Source organism: Hypanus sabinus, chromosome X2 (assembly GCF_030144855.1).
Source record: "Hypanus sabinus isolate sHypSab1 chromosome X2, sHypSab1.hap1, whole genome shotgun sequence".
NCBI classification, from domain to species: Eukaryota; Metazoa; Chordata; class Chondrichthyes; order Myliobatiformes; family Dasyatidae; genus Hypanus; species Hypanus sabinus.
This window is the reverse complement of record NC_082739.1, coordinates 28,753,282-28,768,829: the sequence shown is the minus strand read 5'-3', so window position 1 is coordinate 28,768,829 and position 15,548 is coordinate 28,753,282. Positions and strand designations below refer to the sequence as shown.

Sequence of the window (15,548 nt, the reverse complement as noted above, 5' to 3'; positions counted from 1 at the left end):
GTTCTTTGAGTCAATTGTGGTTGAAATTTGGGGAAACAACCGTGAAGTACAGATAATAAATATTTATAACCCTTGCCTGTTTGTGTGGGTGGAAATAGGAAAAATAAGGTTATATGGTGTGGGTGTTCTAATGCTCATAGTACAATGCGGGATTGTTGTAACACAAATGTGAATGGGACAGTGGTGGAAGAATTTCTGGATGTGTTTGGTGTGTTTGAATGATGATAGGAATACAAGGATAAATCTACTGTTTCTGCTTTCAATCTTACACTGATATCTGAGGATATAGCAAAGGTGTGGAACTGGGAAGTGTATAATGATACACCAATGGGGAGTGATCATTTCCCGATTATCTGTACAATCGGAATAAATGTGTATGGAGAAAAGGATCTCGTATCCCCAGATGGAATTTTAAAAAGTAAATTAGGATGAATGTGAAAGTAGATTTCCTGGTTTTGGAGGATATCAAGCTGAGTAATAATACCTTGTGCTCTGTACTCAACTCAATAGCTGAGGAATCAATTTTCAGATTGTTAGGAGATAATAAAAGGAGAGCTGTTCCCTGGTGGACAGAAGAATATAAAAGAGCTGTGAAGGAGTGGAATAAAGGTTTTGGGAAAGTTAGGCAGTGTTACTCCTACTCATCTTTCATACAATATAAAAGAACTGAAGCTATAGTAAGAAAAGGGGAAGTTTGGGGTATGACACAGAAAATGGGGAAGTTATGGTTCAATGTGTGTCATTACTGCGATGGACTCAGTTCTGGAGTGCATGAGGTCCCCGAGCAGACTTACCGAGGTCTGGACCCCACAAGAGCATGCTGTTCACTGATATGCCTTTGAGTTGTACACTTGAGTCAAAGACAATTGGTATTTGTGTGGGTCTTGGGGGTGGTAAACGCTGAAGTTGGGCAAATACCAGTTTTCTTTGTTGGGATCCGGTGGAGTAGTTAGGTCAGCATGATTGTTCCTGCGGAGTCTCTCCGTGAACTCCGCATAATGACCTTTCATTTCTGGTTTCCTTCTGAATGTGCAACTGAAGGGCATGAGTTGACAAAGGGCCTGCTGTCTGTTATTTAATAGTTACCATGGAGAGTGGTAAGGAAGAGGAGCTACCCAACTGATTGATTTGTCTTTGCTAAACTCTTTGTTCATGATTTGAAGGAAGACCTCATCTGCAAATGAAGGTGCCAGCTTATAATCATCTTCTGATTGACAGAAGACCACAGCTTGCCTAAATCTGGTGGAGCAGAGATATTTCAGGGCGTTTGGTCTGCTTACCTACATTCTTCTCTTTCATATAGATTCTGCTCTCACAGGGTCTGAAATGAGTTGGGCACCTGTTTTCCAGGACATTAGTCCTAAACGTACTGACAGTGGGCTGATGAGCACCTCAGTGCAATGTATGTTAGCTTCATGGTCTTTTGCTTGGTGCTCTGCTGAAGAACATTTGAAAATATTGAGTGCTTCTTTGGAAAGCGTCACTAGTTTACAAACGTTTTTTCTCTGAAACCTCTGCACTTCTTGAAGGGGTGAGGTTTCTTATGGACAGGAGTTCATGATAAGAGTTTTCTACTCCAGTTTTAAACAACAACACACACAAAATGCTAATGGAACACAGCAGGCCAGGCAGCATCTGTAGGGAGAAGCGCTGTCGACGTTTTGGGCTGAGACCCTTCGTCAGGACTAACGAAGTTAGGTTAGTCCTGACGAAGGGTCTCGGCCTGAAACGTCGACAGTGCTTCTCCTTATAGATGCTGCCTGGCCTGCTGTGTTCCACCAGCATTTTGTGTATGTTGTTGTTTGAATTTCCAGCATCTGCAGATTTCCTCGTGTCTACTCCAGTTCTGTTGACTATGGCAGGGGTTCTGGTTTCTCATGCTTTTGCTGGAGAGCTGTCTTTGAGCTGTTGCCAGAAGGTGTGAGCCTAAAACTAGGATCATTTTGTATTTCCGTGTGGCAGCAGATGAATTCCACAAAGAATGAAAATGATGACTAATGGGCATGAAGCTTTGTTTTCTACTTGAAATCTTTGATTAGCCACTGTTATTGTTAGGTTCTCCACTTTAAGGTTTATCCCTCTTGCTGTATCCTAGAAACTTAGTCCTGGTAGGTCATCCTCGTTTTTTTGCAGCTTGCAGTTCTGATAACAGAACTGCAAGCTCTAGTAGCTTCTGTGATTCTTTGCATGAGAGCTTTGGAAAGCTATTGGGTCTGCTGAAGGAGATCCTTCAGTTGCTTTTGGAGTGTCTCGCACTTGTTTAGCCATTGTCACGGTATTTGTAACCCTGCAACTGGATTATTAATGTGCACTGCCCTAAACCTTTTTGTATGTTGCTTCCCTTTAAGCCACTTGCAAAGAAGGTCTAGCTCTTTGCTGGATTTGACGCTAGGTCCTTCCACAGGATTGCAAAATCTTGACTTCCAGGTCAGATAACTGGCAGACTGGTTGTCAAGCACTTTTAGTCCTGCTGTGACTAGGTCTCGACAAGACAAATCTAATGCACCTGCGGCTTGTGAATGAGGACACTGTGGAGACTGGTTTGCATAATGTGTATATTGGGATAGTTGGAAGCTCTTGCTGTACATGTCTATGCAAATTGGGTTGGTATCGGTAGCAACTCTCAACTGAGGTTTTTGTTACAATGAAACTGCAGAATGGAGTGTTGTGGGTCTTTGCTGCTGCAGACCTTGATTGCCAAAATATGGATAATGTGAAAGGCATGTTGGCTGCATGGTGTGGGCAACTTTTCCTTGTAGAGCTGAAGCACTGCCTTTTTTATAGCCAAAAATGTGTTTCGATATATTTTTTGTAAGCTGCATTGGATATTGTGACTGATTCTGGTTGCAGATTCACCACCACCAAAGTCTGCTGCTGCTCAGTACATCACTGCCTCAGCTTCATGCTCTTATCTGAGCGCTCTTAATATAGCCTCTACACTCGGTCTCTCCATGTCCATACATGCTTTCTCCATGTCTGTACGAGCTTTCTCCATTTACATCTCAACTTCACATTCATGACAAACTGCTCTCAATCTTTCTGATTCAGCTTTGGCACGAGCTCATGCTACAGCTGTGCTAATCGTGGATTCATTTGAATGTTGCGATGACGAGATCAATGCACCACATTCTGTTCTGACCTCTAGGTGTTGCGATCGATGTTGCTTGGGTCAGAAGCCAACGTTGTGTAGTGTTCAGATGCGTCTCCAGTCCATGGGCGAAGCCCTTGAAGACGAGTTATCTTTTTACTCTACTCCCCTCACAATATGTATATACAAAGCTATCCAGTGAGTTCAATGCTTTCTCAAAAGTCACTCAAGACGGAAGGTTTTTAATGAAATCTTAGTTGTGAAACTGCAGTAAGTTAAGTAAAATACACATTAAAGTCAATATAGGATTACCGCACACCTGAATACACTATTCAGTTTATTCTCGCAATCAGTTCTCCATAACTATGCCATGTAAACAGGAATAAACTCATGGCGCAACGTAGCTTAACAAGAGATAAACAATACTTCCTTCAAAATCTACTTAAATGTACATGAATATTAACAAAATTTAACACTCACATACTGCTTTTTCAAGGACAAATAAAGAGTGGTTGGAAATAGACATCTTTCCATCGTGCTTCAAAATGAAATCCAAGTTAACCCACGCAGGAAATTATATAAGAAGCAGCTTAAATACAGGAAGTGATATTCATACAAAACAAAACTGCACCCCTAGAGGCCAGAAACCCCTTCCAGAAAGATCTTTCCAAACATAAGTACTTTTGCTAGTGCAAAAGGAAAAGAAATACCAGAATGTTGAATATGGTAGCATGATTAGGTGCAGTACAATGCAGAACAAATAAAGCAATAGGGCCTTAACGACGTAGGTTGAGAGATCAAAAGTTCATTTTTTTTCCACATGAACTCTCTTTAAGAGTTTAATCACAGGAGAATAAGATTAGTGTTATAGCATTCTGAATGCTATTTGCTTACTTTTATTGTTAGCATGATTTGTTTTTTGTTCTCTCTGCTCATGGGGTATTTGTCGGTCTTTTTTTAAATTGGGTCCTTTTGGGTTTCTTGTTTGTGGCTGCCTGTAAGAAGTCAATCTCAAGGCTGGATAATGTATACATTGATAATAAATGTACTTTGAACTTTGAGATTAGGCTGAGGAGGTTACATTGTTTTATCTTTCTACTTGTGTTTTTACACTCAGTTCACAAGTCATGAGTTTCATTTCCTGATTCTCCTTTCTCTTTACTTTATTCCCTGAGATGGATGACTGAGCTGATGGATGGGAATGATGGAATACATGCTGAGAAATATTGGGGTGGAAGATGTAATAATGTTTCTTCTCCCCTTTTTTTTTGCTCCAGTGTGTGTACTGCTGACATTTCATGCGTCACAGGACAGCTGGTTGCTCTGACAAACTGATACCAATCACTTGCTGGTGCTGCTTTGCAATCTGTTAGATTTCATTTTGAGCTGCTCCTAATACATTTGAAGCCTTCCCTTTCATATCTTTTTTATGGTGAATGGAACAATCAGTTGAGTTCAGTGATGTGTTTCTTCACAGTGATATTGCTCTTGGGCTAGTTCTCTGTTCTTGTTTCCCATACGTATGTGTGTTGGGTTGTAAGTGGTGCTTTGAATTACATTCCCACAAATAACTTCTCGTTTGTGATATGAGGATTAAAAATGTTTGACAAGGGAATAATCTTTAAATTCTGCCATGGAGCTTGTTTGTTTACCTGAAAGAATAGGTCAGGATCTCAGGATCCCTACAGTACTGCACAGTTTTATGAGTCTAGTCTTCAAATCAGTGAGAGATATAGAACAGAAACAGGTCTCTCCCCCCCCCAAGATTCTACCACAACAGAAGCAATTTACATTGGGCATTACAGAGGTCGCCAACTTCCATGTCTTTGGGGTGTGTGAGGAAAGCAAGAACGCCTGGAAGAAACCAAGGGAGCACATACAAACCTCACCCAGGCAGGTCAATATTAAACCTGGTTCTTTGGTGCTATGAGGCAGCAGCTCTACAAGCTGTGCCACTATGCTGCCCTGATCCAGTGCAAGTCTCTGGCTTGGGTCTATAACTCACTTACTGGGTTGCTCAGAATTGAATGACAGTATAATTGAGCAAGAAAATTGCACATGAAAGAGCAATATTTATCACCTGGATTAAGACTAGTGATCATGGATTAGTCTCATCAGTTGGGTCATCTTCCCAGCAGACACTTAGTAGGCAAGTGAAATGGAGGAAGAAATATAACACATAATTGGCATTGTTTCATTATTGTCTCATGTGAAAACCTTGATCTGCATACGGTTCATACAGATTAAATCATTACACAGTGTCTTGAGGTAGGTAGAACAAGGTAAAACAATAATAGACTGCGGAAAGAAGTGTAACAGCTACCAAATGCAATGCAGGTAAACAATAAGGTGCACGATCAAAGTGAGGTAGATTGTGAAGTCAAAAGTCCATCTTACTGTATGAGGGAATCATTATAACAGTGGGGTAGAAGCTGTCTTTGAGCCAGGTGATGTGCTTTCAGACGTTTGTATCTCTTCTGCCCAGTGGAAGAAGAGAGAATAGAGAATGTCTAAGATAGGTGGGATCTTTGATTATGTTGGCTGCTTTACTGAGGCAGCAAGAAACACAGACAAGTGCACAGAGTCGAGGCTGGTTTCCGTGATGTGCTGAGCCATGTCCACAACTCTGCAGTTTCTTCCAGTCACGTGCAGAGTAGTTGCAATACCAAGACATTATGCATCCAGATTTAAGTATGGACGGGATCGTGAGTGGTGCAAGTTCTCCTGAAGTCTCCTATCTCCTTTGTCTTGTTGACATTAAGAAAAAGGTTACGTACCTGCTACCAGACCTCAAGCTTTTCGACCTTTTCTCTGTAGGCCTTCTCATCGTTGAGGGTGATAAACCCCACCATTGTCGTATAATTGATGAACCTGATGGTGTAGTTGCTCAGGTGTTTGGCCATGCAGTCACGTGTGAACAGAGTGCACAGCAGTGGGCTCATCACACAGCCCTGGGTGGCACCCGTGTTAGGGTGATGGGGAGAGTGGGGGGGAGTAGTTGTGCATTCTGACTATCTGAGTTCTGTTCATTAGGAAGTTTGTTAGGTATGCTTTCTTTGGTGCATCAGTAAAAATTTGGGCCTACATTGATCAAACCTAGGCCTAACCATTGTGTCATAGTTTCTGCATCTCCCATAGCCATCTGGCGCCTAATGCCATTTTTCATTGTCTTGTGCCCAATGGCACTTACATCCACAGTGATGAAGTGTTTTGAGAGGTTGGTGTTGAAACATATCAGCTTCTGTTTGAGTGGCAACTTGGATCCGCTTCAATTTGCCTTCCAGAACAATAGGTCCACAGAAGTTGCCATCTTATTGGCTCTTCACGCTACCCTGGAACATGTGGACAGCAAAGGTGCAGCCATCTGGATGCTCTTTATCGATTACAGCTTGGCATTTAACACTGTCATCCCCTCAAAACTAATCAGTAAACTGCAAGACCTGGGTCTCAATGCCCCCCTGTGTAATTGGATCCTGGATTTCCTCACTTGCAGACCCCGGTCATTTTCGATTGGCAAAAACAACTTCACAATCTCCATCCACACAGGTGCACCACAGGGCTGTGTGCTTAGCTCCTGCTCTACTCGATTTACACCTATGACTGTAGTTAAGTACAGCTTCAATACCGTATTCAAGTTTGCTGATGACGGCACTGTTGTGGGCTGTATCAGAGGTGGTGATGAATCAGCATATAGGTGGAAGATAGAAAATTTGGCTGAGTGGTTCATAATAACAACTTCTCATTCAGTGTCAGCAAGACCAAGGAACTGATTGCAGACTTCAAGAGTGGGAAACCAAAGATCCATGAGCCAGTACTCATCAAAGAATCAGAGGTGGAGAGGGTCAGTAACTTTAAATTTGAGTGTCACTATCTCAGGGAACCCATTATATAAATGTAATTACAAAGAAAGCATGACAGCGCCTCTACTTCCTTGGAAGGCTACGGTGATTCGGCATGACATCAAAAACTTTGGCAAATGTCTATAGATGTGTGGTGGAAAGTATACTGGTGGGCTGTGTTATGGCCTGGCATGGGAACACCAATGTCTTTTGAGTGGAATATTCTACTGAAGGTAGTGGATTCTGCCCTACATCACGGGTAAAACCCTCCCAACCATTGAGCACATCTCCATGAAATGTAGCCGTAGAAAAGCAGCATCCATCACGAAGGATCCTCACCACACAGACCCTGCTCTTTTCTCACTGCTGCCATCAGGTCGAAGGTATAAGTGCCTCAGGACTTGTACCACCAGATTCAAGAACAGTTGCTTGCCCTCAACTATCGGGCTCTTAAACAAAAGAGGATACCTACACTCATTCTATTTCTGGTATTCCCACAACCAATGAACTCACTTTAAGGTTTCTTTTATTTTGTTATTTCATGCCTTCGTTATTTATTTCTATTGATTTATATTTGCATTTGCACAATTTGTTGTCTTCTATGCTCTTGCTCTTTCATTGATCCTGTTTATAGTTACTATTCTATAGCTTTGTTGTATGCCTGCAAGAAAAAGAATCTCAGGGTTGTGGTGACATATATGTACTCAGATAATAAATTTTATTTTGAACTTTTGTTTAGATGTAAGAACGGTCTAAGATTGTTCAAAATCATATATAAACTTTGGTCATTATTTTAACTGTTCCTAAGTTACTTAACTGCCAGATGAACAGGAAAGACCCCTTTGGTACAGACGTCACTATATTGGGTGAGGAGTGGTGTAGTTTCATTACTAGAAGGAATGGAGGGGATGGGGGCGGGGGGGGGGGGGAACATGGAGGAGAAATTTGACAGAGTGCTAGAGATCTGGTCTTGTGACCTGAATGGATGTGGAGGCATATGTTCTGAGCACGTTTGAAAAGTAGCTTGAAGAGACCAATAGCAGGGAAGTAAGAGTAATCTAAATGCCTTAATTTTTGGTTAATGTGGACAAGATAAGCAGGATGGTCCTGTGACAAGCCATGCATTTTATGCCGTGTCTGCTCGCCATTTGGCGAGTTCTGGGTTTTAACACACAAAAGCCAGTTGATTTTAAAGAGCATCAAAATCCTTGATTATATGTTTTAATAAAATCTCTAAATTTTATCTAAATTTGTAATCTGGATTTCGAGAAACTTTGCAGAAACTTCTTTTCAGAAGCCAAATTGTTGAGGTTGGAATTTCATTGAATCTTACACCACAGAAGTAGGCTGTGTGAATTTAACATGTCCGTGTCACTCATCAAAGAGATTTTCAATTAGCACCCCAAAGGTGTTGAAATTACGGATGCATGTAATCATGGAGTTTCAAAATCCTTGATAAATCTACTCAATGTGTGATATTCTTGGGTGTTTGAAAACTAGTCTCTATCGTTCCTTCTGGAAACTTTTAATAAAGATTCAATTATTTTGTTTCTTCAGTAGGTGAGTTTGTGAGCGATGTGCTACTTGTTCCAGAAAAATGCCGGTTCTTCCACAAAGAACAAATGGATGAGTGTCAGAGTCACCAGTCCTGGCAGACGGTTGCTAAAGCGGTAAGAACTAAATGCAGTAGTGTGATGGGAGGGCTGCAGACAGACCTGGCAAACATTTGTCCGGCTCTTTGACGTGTATATCTGTCAAATCATTTTGTTCCCTGTGCTGGCATTATTCAGTTACCATTTAAGTAGATCTTCACAATAAGCAATCTGGTTTCTCTTGCATTCTACCAGCAACTTCCTTAATGTTTCTGGTTAATTCTGTATTCTACTGTCATAGTTTCCATCAGTCAAAAGTCGGAGCTTTCCTTGGACTCCGGAAGGAATTAAAGGACGGCAATCATATTTAGCTTCTAACAATTGTCTATTTTGAAGTTTTGCAATAGATACATAAGTGGAAAATGCTGAAGGAACTCAGCTGGTCAAGCAGTGTTTGTGGTGGGGAGGGGAGTTTCCCAAAGATATTTTTTCAGAACTGTGAAAAGGCCTCAGTTCTAAGGAAATAGTTCCTGACCTAGAGCATTAACTCTTTCCTCGGATACTGCTTGACTGGTTCTCCAGCATTTTCTATTTTTATATAGCTTCCAGCATCTGCAGTTTAACAAAACTATTTTGAAACTGATTTTTTTTCTAATATTAATAGGCGTGGATAAAAAAGAATCACATTTAAATTGTTAAATTCTTAACTTCGCGATGTCCTAAAGTGTTTTGCATGCAATCAACGCTTTTAAAGTTGTGGGAGACAGTTAATTTTTGTCATAACAAATCTCACACAGAGCAACAATGTGTTAATGATCAGAAACTGATCATGTTCTGAGGAAAGAACTTCAACCTAAAACTCTTTAAAAAGGTGTTGCCTGAGCTTGTTACCATTTGCTGTTTTCATTTATTGGGTTGTTCAATGATTTGAATCAAATTTAATTGAGTCACTGATAGTTAATAATTTTGGACAGACTAGTGTAAAATGTAATTGAAAATCATATAAAAAACTTCAGATACTGGAAATAGAGTCAGAAAAATCTAGAAATATTCAACAGTTTGAGCAGTATCTCTGGAGAGATAAACAGTTAATGTTTCAGCAAATGTAATTTGGACCAGGACTGGTTAGAAAACAGGACAGACAGACATACTTTATTGATCCCGAGGGAAATTGTGTTTCGTTACAGCTGCACCAACCAAGAATAGTGTAGAAATATAGCAATATAAAACCATAAATAATTAAATAATAAGTTAATTATGCCAAGTGGAAATAAGTCCAGGACCAGCCTATTGGCTCAGGGTGTTTGACACTCCGAGGGAGGAGTTGTAAAGTTTGATGGCCACAGGCAGGAATGACTTCCTATGACGCTCAGTGTTATATCTTGGTGGAATGAGTCTCTGGCTGAATGTACTCCTGTGTCTAACCAGTACATTATGGAGTGGATGGGAGTCATTGTCCAAGATGGCATGCAACTTGGACAGCATCCTCTTTTCAGACACCACCGTCAGAGAGTCCAGTTCCACCCCCACAACATCACTGGCCTTACGAATGAGTTTGTTGATTCTGTTAGTGTTTGCTACCCTCAGCCTGCTGCCCCAGCACACAACAGCAAACATGATAGCACTGACCACCACAGACTCGTAGAACATCCTCAGCATCGTCCGGCAGATGTTAAAGAACCTCAGTCTCGTCAGGAAGTAGAGACGGCTCTGACCCTTCTTGTAGACAGCCTCAGTGTTCTTTGACCAGTCCAGTTTATTGTCAGTTCGTATCCCCAGGTATTTGTAATCCTCCACCATGTCCACACTGACCCCTTTGATGGAAACAGGAGTCACCGGTGCCTTAGCCCTCCTCAGGTCCACCACCAGCTCCTTAGTCTTTTTCACATTAAGCTGCAGATGATTCTGCTCGCACCATGTGACAAAATTTCCCACTGTAGCCCTGTACTCAGCCTCATCTCCCTTGCTGATGTATCCAACTATGGCAGAGTCATCAGAAAACTTCTGAAGATGGCAAGACTCTGTGCAGTAGTTGAAGTCCAAGGTGTAGATGGTGAAGAGAGAGGGAGACTGGAGCCCCAGTGCTGCTGAACTCTTTGTTTGACACACAGTGTTGCAAGCGCACGTACTGTGGTCTGCCAGTCAGGTAATCAATAATCCATGACACCAGGGAAGCATCCACCTGCATCACTGTCAGCTTCTCACCCAGTAGAACAGGGCGGATGGTGTTGAACGCACTGGAGAAGTCAAAAAACATGGCCCTCACAGTGCTCGCCGGCTTGTCCAGGTGGGCGTAGACACGGTTCAGCAGGTAGACAATGGCATCCTCCACTCCTAGTCGGGGCTGATAGGCGAACTGGAGGGGGTCTAAGTTTGGCCTAACCATAGGCCGGAGCTGCTCTAGAACAAGTCTCTCCAGGGTCTTCATGATGTGGGAGGTCAATGCCACTGGTCTGTAGTCATTGGAGCCACTGGGGTGCGGTGCCTTCAGTACAAGGACGAGTCAGGACGTCTTCCACAGCACAGGAACCCTCTGGAGACTCAAGCTCAGGTTGAAGACATGGTGAAGTACTCCACGTAGCTGGGGGGCACAGGCTTTGAGCTGACACCATCTGGGCCTGCAGCCTTGCTTGGGTGTAGACGTTTCAGCTGTCTTCTCACCTGTTCAGCTGTGAAGCCCACCGTGGTGGTTCAGATGTGGGAGGGGTGTAGTTACGAGAGCAGGGTGGGGGGGCTGTGAGTAGAAACATAAAACAAACATTTTATGTTGCAGAAAAGGAAGTCCATGAGAACATGAGGAAAGAGAAATTGAGTGGCACAGTTGCTGGTTGAGAAATGGCAGTGAAGGGTTTTGTAATTGCAGATTATTCACTTGAGATGACATAAGTAAAAGGAAATGATTGAGGACATATACGTGTGTAGATGCTGGATCTGCAGGATAAGAACATGACAATTGCTAGAAATCTGTAATAAAAGAGAATGCTAGAAATAGCAGGTCATCAGTGTCAGTGGAAATGGAAAAACTGAGATAATGTTACAGATTGATTAATTGTGTGTGTTTTTTGATGTGTACCAAGAAAAACCCAGCAACTGATACCTGCAACAAAACGTCGTGACTTCAAATTATTGAAGCAGTGTTCACAGACAGATAACAACTAACAGACTGCTTTGAAATGAAGAAAAATTAGAATTTACCTTTTGCAGAAAGGATGTTTGTGATTTTTATATCCATTAAGTAATAAAGTCACACTAATTTCATGATTTGAAACTAATGACAATTCAGTTAAGATGATGTTTGGCTCCGGTTGCAATTTGATACAATTTTTATCAATGACTTGGATTAGGACACCAAAAGTGTTGCAATCTTTATTGATAACACAAAGATCCATGGAAAAGAAGAAGCAAAGAGGATATGAAGGGATATGGATAAATCATTGGGATAGCAAAATATCAGGCCAAATGGGTTTTCATAAACACAAGAAAATCTGCAAATGCTGGAAATCCAAAGCAATACACACCCAAAATACTGGAGGAATGCAGCAGCTCAGGCAGCATCCATAAAAGTGAATAGATAGTCACTTGGTTTAACTGCAGGAAAATGTGAAATTGTCTATTTTAGCAGGATTTTTTTCTTTTTAAAAAGTAAGTGATTGTCTGGCTCTGAGAAGCAGAGGGAACTGGGTGTCTCAGTGCATGGTTATCAAAAGGCCAGTATGGCAGGTAATTTAGAATGCAAAAAGAAAATTATGTTACAAAGATTAAGTATAAAAGTAGAGAGGTTGTGTTTCAGTTATGTAGTGCATCTTGAGCCATATCCACGTCTCCTTTCTGCTGAACCTTTGCCTTCAGATTCCTGTAAAGCTGTTAGTATTCCCTTGAGGAAGGTTAACCTTCCTATCCAAGAATCCCTTGCATTTTCAGTTAATTGGATCTTCTGTTGTCTTGTTCTCAAAAGCCAGTCCTGTTTGTTCTTGTTAGCGTCTTCAGTGCCAATTGTGATAGACTTGAGAACAGCCCATATATTAGGGTTGGGGTGTGGAGACATTGTGGCTCCTGTAAGCTGGCATTTAATGTGTTGTTTGTAGGGTGTTGTCTGAGAGAAGTCTGGTTTGAAATTTTTAGGAGTTTCAACATTGATCTTGTGGCAACTCTTCTTTTGATCTTTTGAGTCTAGATTGATAGAGATAATGGAACACATTAGGTGGTGATCAGTCCAGCAGCTATCATTGCTTGTTTTGACATGCGATGCAGACAACTTTTGTGTCCCTTGCTTGGACGGGGGTATAAATGAGCAGATTCCTGTATTGCTATGTTGCTATGCTGCCTTAATGCTAATCTGGTGGGTGTCTACTATGACAAGGCTGTGCTTCAAGTATTTTGTCAAGAGTAACACCCTTCATTGAGAAAATGCTTCCACTGTCCTACCTTTCCACGTGGCATTTGAAGCTCATGGCGTTTTGTCATTACTTTCAACCAAGTTTTTTTTAAAGTCAGGGTAGAAGTCCTTGTCTGTCCTTCCTTCATTCAAAGCTTAAAGGATTGGGGCATATGCATATGGATCTTAATGCATGATGAATGGAAAGAGAATGTCAGCTCAGCGGTTTGCCAGGAACTGTGACATATAGGCTTTTTGTCACTGTAAAGCCCATTTATGACCCCCAACTCTCAGGGCCATGCCCCAGTGAGAGCCAGGGATAAAGACAGCAAAGTTGGTAATGGTAATGGCAACCAGAATAGTTCTCAACCGTGACTCTGAACTGATGCGTGTCCTTGACTTCAGCCTATCTACTACTTCAAATTAAGTTGTAAAAAAGGCTGCATCTCAATTAAAAAATGGCAAGTTCTTAGGAACAGATGGTGGAGTGATAGTGTTATACAGCATAGAAATGGGCAATTCAGTCCACCATGTCTACCTTTATCTCCATTTTAACCAATCTCATTTGTCCAGATTATGACTATAGCCTTCTATGCCTTGCCTGTTAAGTGTCTAAATGCTTCTTAAACACAGTAATTCTATCTGACTCCATCACTACTTCTGGCAGTTATCAGATATCAAGCACTCTCCATGTAAACAAAATAAAACTCCTTAGATTCCCTTTAAAATTCCTTCCTCCCATCTTAAACCTACCATTTTGCTTTTGATACTCCTGCCAATGGAAGAAGTTGGTGTTTCTCTTATTTTTATTTTCTTCCAGGTCATCCCTTTGTCACTTTTTCTCCAAGATAAGCAAGCCTGGCCTATCCAGTCTCTCCCCATAGCTAAGGTCCTCCAATCCAGGTAACATCCTGGTGAATCTCCTCTGCTCTTTCCAGTACAACCAAACCACATTTTTTTTTTGCTATAGTGTGGCAATCAGAACTACAAGAACTACAAGATGGGACGTAGGTTACAGGGAGTGGGGCTGAGGAGAGGGGAAATAAGGATCAGCCATGATTAAATGGTGGAGCAGACTCAATGGGCCAAATGGCCTAATTCTACTCCTGTGTCTTATGGTGTTGCAGTATTCCAACTTTTATATTCTATGCCCTGACCCATGAAGGTAAGCATGTTGGATCCTATTTCAGGCAACAATGCATCTAGATTCTAGTTTTTTCCCCCCCTTTTATCAGTTTAATTCCTGAGTACCTTACCGTTTACTGTCTTTGTTGTACCAGATTCCAACATCTAGAGTCATTTTCCATAATCACCTTGTAATTTATAGAATTGTGGTCAATGTTTCACAAGTATCCCCTTACTGACTGTTCTGCCAAGGGTGGTGGTAGAGGCAGATACTAAAAGTCTTACTTTCAACATCCTTCCCCCATACTTTTCTCCAGTCACCTTAAAATTATGCTCTGTCCTGGCAAAAAATCTTTGGCTATCTACTCAGTGTTTGCCTCTTATCCTCTTGTACATCTGTCAAGTTAAGTATTAGATATTGCTGCGATGTTCTCTCTGTTCAGTAGTTCCTTCTCTCTTGCCTCCACATCTGTCACGCCAGGGGAGAGAAAGATACTAGCTTAACTATCTATGCTTTTCATATTATAAACAATCCACTCTCCCCTAGCTTCTACTGGTCCAGAGAAAACAGCCCAACTTTGTCCAACCTCTCATTTAGCATATGCCCTTTAATCCAGGTAACATACTGGTAAAGTTCTTCTGCACCCTCTCCAATGCTTCCACATCCTTCCTATAATGGGGCAAACAGAATTGGGAATTCATTATTCCAAATGTGGCTTCACTCAAGTTTTATAAAGCTGCAACATAGCTTCTTGACTCTTGAACTCATTGCTGTAACTAATAAAGGCAGGCATGTCATGTGCCTTATTTAACATCTTATCAACTTGCAGCCACCTTGAGGCTGATCATTTTCACCTGCTGCTGTTTGGCTTAGTCAAGTTAAGTGAAGTCACTTTTATTGTCATTTCGACCATAACTGCTGGTACAGTACATAGTAAAAATGAGACAACGTTTTTCAGGACCATGGTGTTACATGACACAGTACAAAAACTAGACTGAACTACGTAAAAAAACAACACAGAGAAAGCTACACTTGTCTACAGACCTACCCAGGACTGTGTAAAGTGCACAAAAACAGTGCAGGCATTACAATAAATAATAAACAGGGCAATAGGGCAAGGTGTCAGTCCAGGCTCTGGGTATTGAGGAGTCTGATAGCTTGGGGGAAGAAACTGTTACATAGTCTGGTCGTGAGAGCCTGAATGCTTTGGAGCCTTTTCCCAGATGGCAGGAGGGAGAAGAGATTGTATGAGGGGTGCATGGGGTCCTTCATAATGCTGTTTCCTTTGCAGATGCAGCGTGTAGTGTAAATGTCTGTGATGGCAGGAAGAGAGACCCTGATGATCTTCTCAACTGACCTCACTATCCGCTGCAGGGTCTTGCGATCCGAGATGGAGCAATTCCTGAATCAGGCAGTGATGCAGCTGCTCAGGATGCTCTCAGTACAACCCCTGTAGAATGTGATGAGGATGGGGGGGTGGGAGATGGACTTTCCTCAGCCTTCGCAGAAAGTAGAGACACTGCTGGGC

The 15,548-nt window shown here is 41.7% G+C and overlaps 1 protein-coding gene across 2 annotated transcripts in view; it reads left to right on the top strand.

The window, feature by feature from the left end:
- aplp2 (amyloid beta (A4) precursor-like protein 2) overlaps positions 1 to 15,548 on the top strand; it is a 148,805-nt gene that overhangs the window by 54,019 nt on the left and 79,238 nt on the right. For both annotated transcript variants that reach the window (XM_059957137.1, XM_059957138.1), the window contains exon 4: positions 8,485 to 8,597. In XM_059957137.1, the coding sequence (XP_059813120.1) occupies positions 8,485 to 8,597 (113 nt within the window). The remainder of the gene's footprint in view (positions 1 to 8,484; positions 8,598 to 15,548) is intronic.